Source organism: Bison bison, unplaced genomic scaffold (assembly GCF_000754665.1).
Source record: "Bison bison bison isolate TAMUID 2011002044 unplaced genomic scaffold, Bison_UMD1.0 scf7180017847359, whole genome shotgun sequence".
NCBI classification, from domain to species: domain Eukaryota; kingdom Metazoa; phylum Chordata; class Mammalia; order Artiodactyla; family Bovidae; genus Bison; species Bison bison.
In genome coordinates, this window is record NW_011477932.1 from 43,956 (window position 1) to 45,737 (window position 1,782).

Below are 1,782 nucleotides of genomic sequence, written 5' to 3' on the forward strand. Positions count from 1 at the left end.
TGGAGGGCTCGGTGACCGCCGCCGCGGCCGCCGCGCGGGCTTGCGCCCTGGACGCCTTCCTGGGCCCCTCCTTGAAGGCGTGGTAGCTCGCGGACAGCCAGGGGGTCTCCGTGCCGTGCTTGCGGCCCACCGGGTAGGCGCCGATGGCCGCCAGGAGGCTGCGGTGGTGCTCGGGGTCCAGCTCGGTGTAGTACATCTCCAGGGTCAGCGGGGTGCAGATCTTGTGCTGCGGGAAGGGCGGGTCAGGGGCGCCAGCGGGGCGCCGTGGGGGGCGGCGGGCGTTGGGAAGCGCCGCGCCCCTGGTCTCGGGAGGCCAGGTCGGCCGGGATGCCGGAGGCATGTTCCAGGGCCACCCGCGGGTGGGCGGTCACCTTCTGCTTTTGAGCAGTTCGATAATACTGGAGGCAGGGCCCCTAAATGCATTTATTTCTGCCCTAACTTCAAGTCACCAAGGGGCGGCCTCCGATTCAGAACTGAAGGCGCCACCTAGAGCCAGCGCCCCACAGAAGGCGGGTGGCTGACCTGCCCGCATCCTGCGGGTCCCCAGGGTGTCCCAGCGAGTGCGGGGCGTTAGCAGCCTGGTGAACCCCTGGACGTATAGTGAGGGTTGGTGGCCACTGTGGGGTGCGTTTTCATCTTGGAAACCACGGGGAAAGGAGAAGGATTTAACTGCTGAAAACTTAAAGAGTCTCAGAAAAAATACACTGAAAATGATTTTTTAAAAAAAGTCATTTCCTTATGAGGAAAGCTGAGAGAGGAAAAGGAGGAAGGGGAGCCCCTTGCCAAGCGCAGGGAAAACTCTCACCACCGCCACCTCCTTCCTTAGGCTTCACTGTTTTGGATTACAGGGAGAGAAAACTTCTGGCTAAAACACCTTTTCTTTGAATTTTTCTAAAGGTAAAACTTGACTGTTCCTGGGAGGTGATGTTCCCAAAGAGCTAGGAACACCCGTTGCCCTCTTGTTGGCAGGGGGTGGGTACTCAGGGCAGCGGTGGGGAGGCCAGTCCTTCCCCTGGACTCCCCACGGGACCCTCCCTGGCATGGGGCTCCACAGCCCTTCCTAGCCCCGGTGCCCAGCGCGCCGGCCTTACCCGAAGCAGGAAGCCGTCTGGGCAGCTGAACTGGTCGTACCAGATGGCCTTGTACATGATCAGGAGGCAGCCCATGAGCGCCATGGTGAAGGCGATCATCCGGCCCGTGGGCATCTGGGGGTGGACAGGTCGGAGGGAGAGGGGAGGGTGAGGCTGGGCTGGGGGCGGGGATGGGCAGTGACCTCTCAGAGAGGAGGGCAAGGAGGGGCAGATCTGTCACTGAAACATGAAAGGCTCCAGAGATCACTCATGAGTCTGAGCGAACGCCAGGAGATGGTAGAGGACAGAGGAGCCAGGCGGGCTCCAGTCCTCGGGGTCTCGAAGAGTCAGACACGACTTAGTGACTGAACAACAGAGTATAAAAGCTGTCAGTAATAAAGAGCTAGAAATGGAAGGGAAAACACATTTGCCAGATACACAGCAGGAAAAGTGACTCTGCATCGTATGTGGGAAACCTGGGAGTCACGGAGGAAGAGACACAGATGACCCACCGGGGATGGTCCAGGGCAGGAGCAGGCGGCACGTCTCAGGGCAGGAGCTCCGCTGAGGGCGGTGGCTCCCCCCGGCTTTACGGCAGTGGCCTCCCTGGCAGGAACCTGGTGCTGCCCAGGACTGACCCCACCTCTGATGGGGTGGTTCCCTGTCCAACTCCTGAGAGCAGGACGCTAACCAAGGAGCCCCGGCCCACCCA

At 61.1% G+C, this 1,782-nt stretch overlaps 1 protein-coding gene across 1 annotated transcript in view; it reads right to left on the reverse strand.

Annotated features, from left to right (window-relative positions):
• Nucleotides 1-1,782, reverse strand: part of CALY (calcyon neuron-specific vesicular protein) — a 17,292-nt gene that overhangs the window by 6,626 nt on the left and 8,884 nt on the right. Inside the window, exons 3-4 of the mRNA XM_010842953.1 lie at nt 1,092-1,205; nt 2-226 (exon numbers count right to left, since the gene is read on the reverse strand). Of these exons, the coding sequence (XP_010841255.1) occupies nt 2-226; nt 1,092-1,205 (339 nt within the window). The remainder of the gene's footprint in view (nt 1; nt 227-1,091; nt 1,206-1,782) is intronic.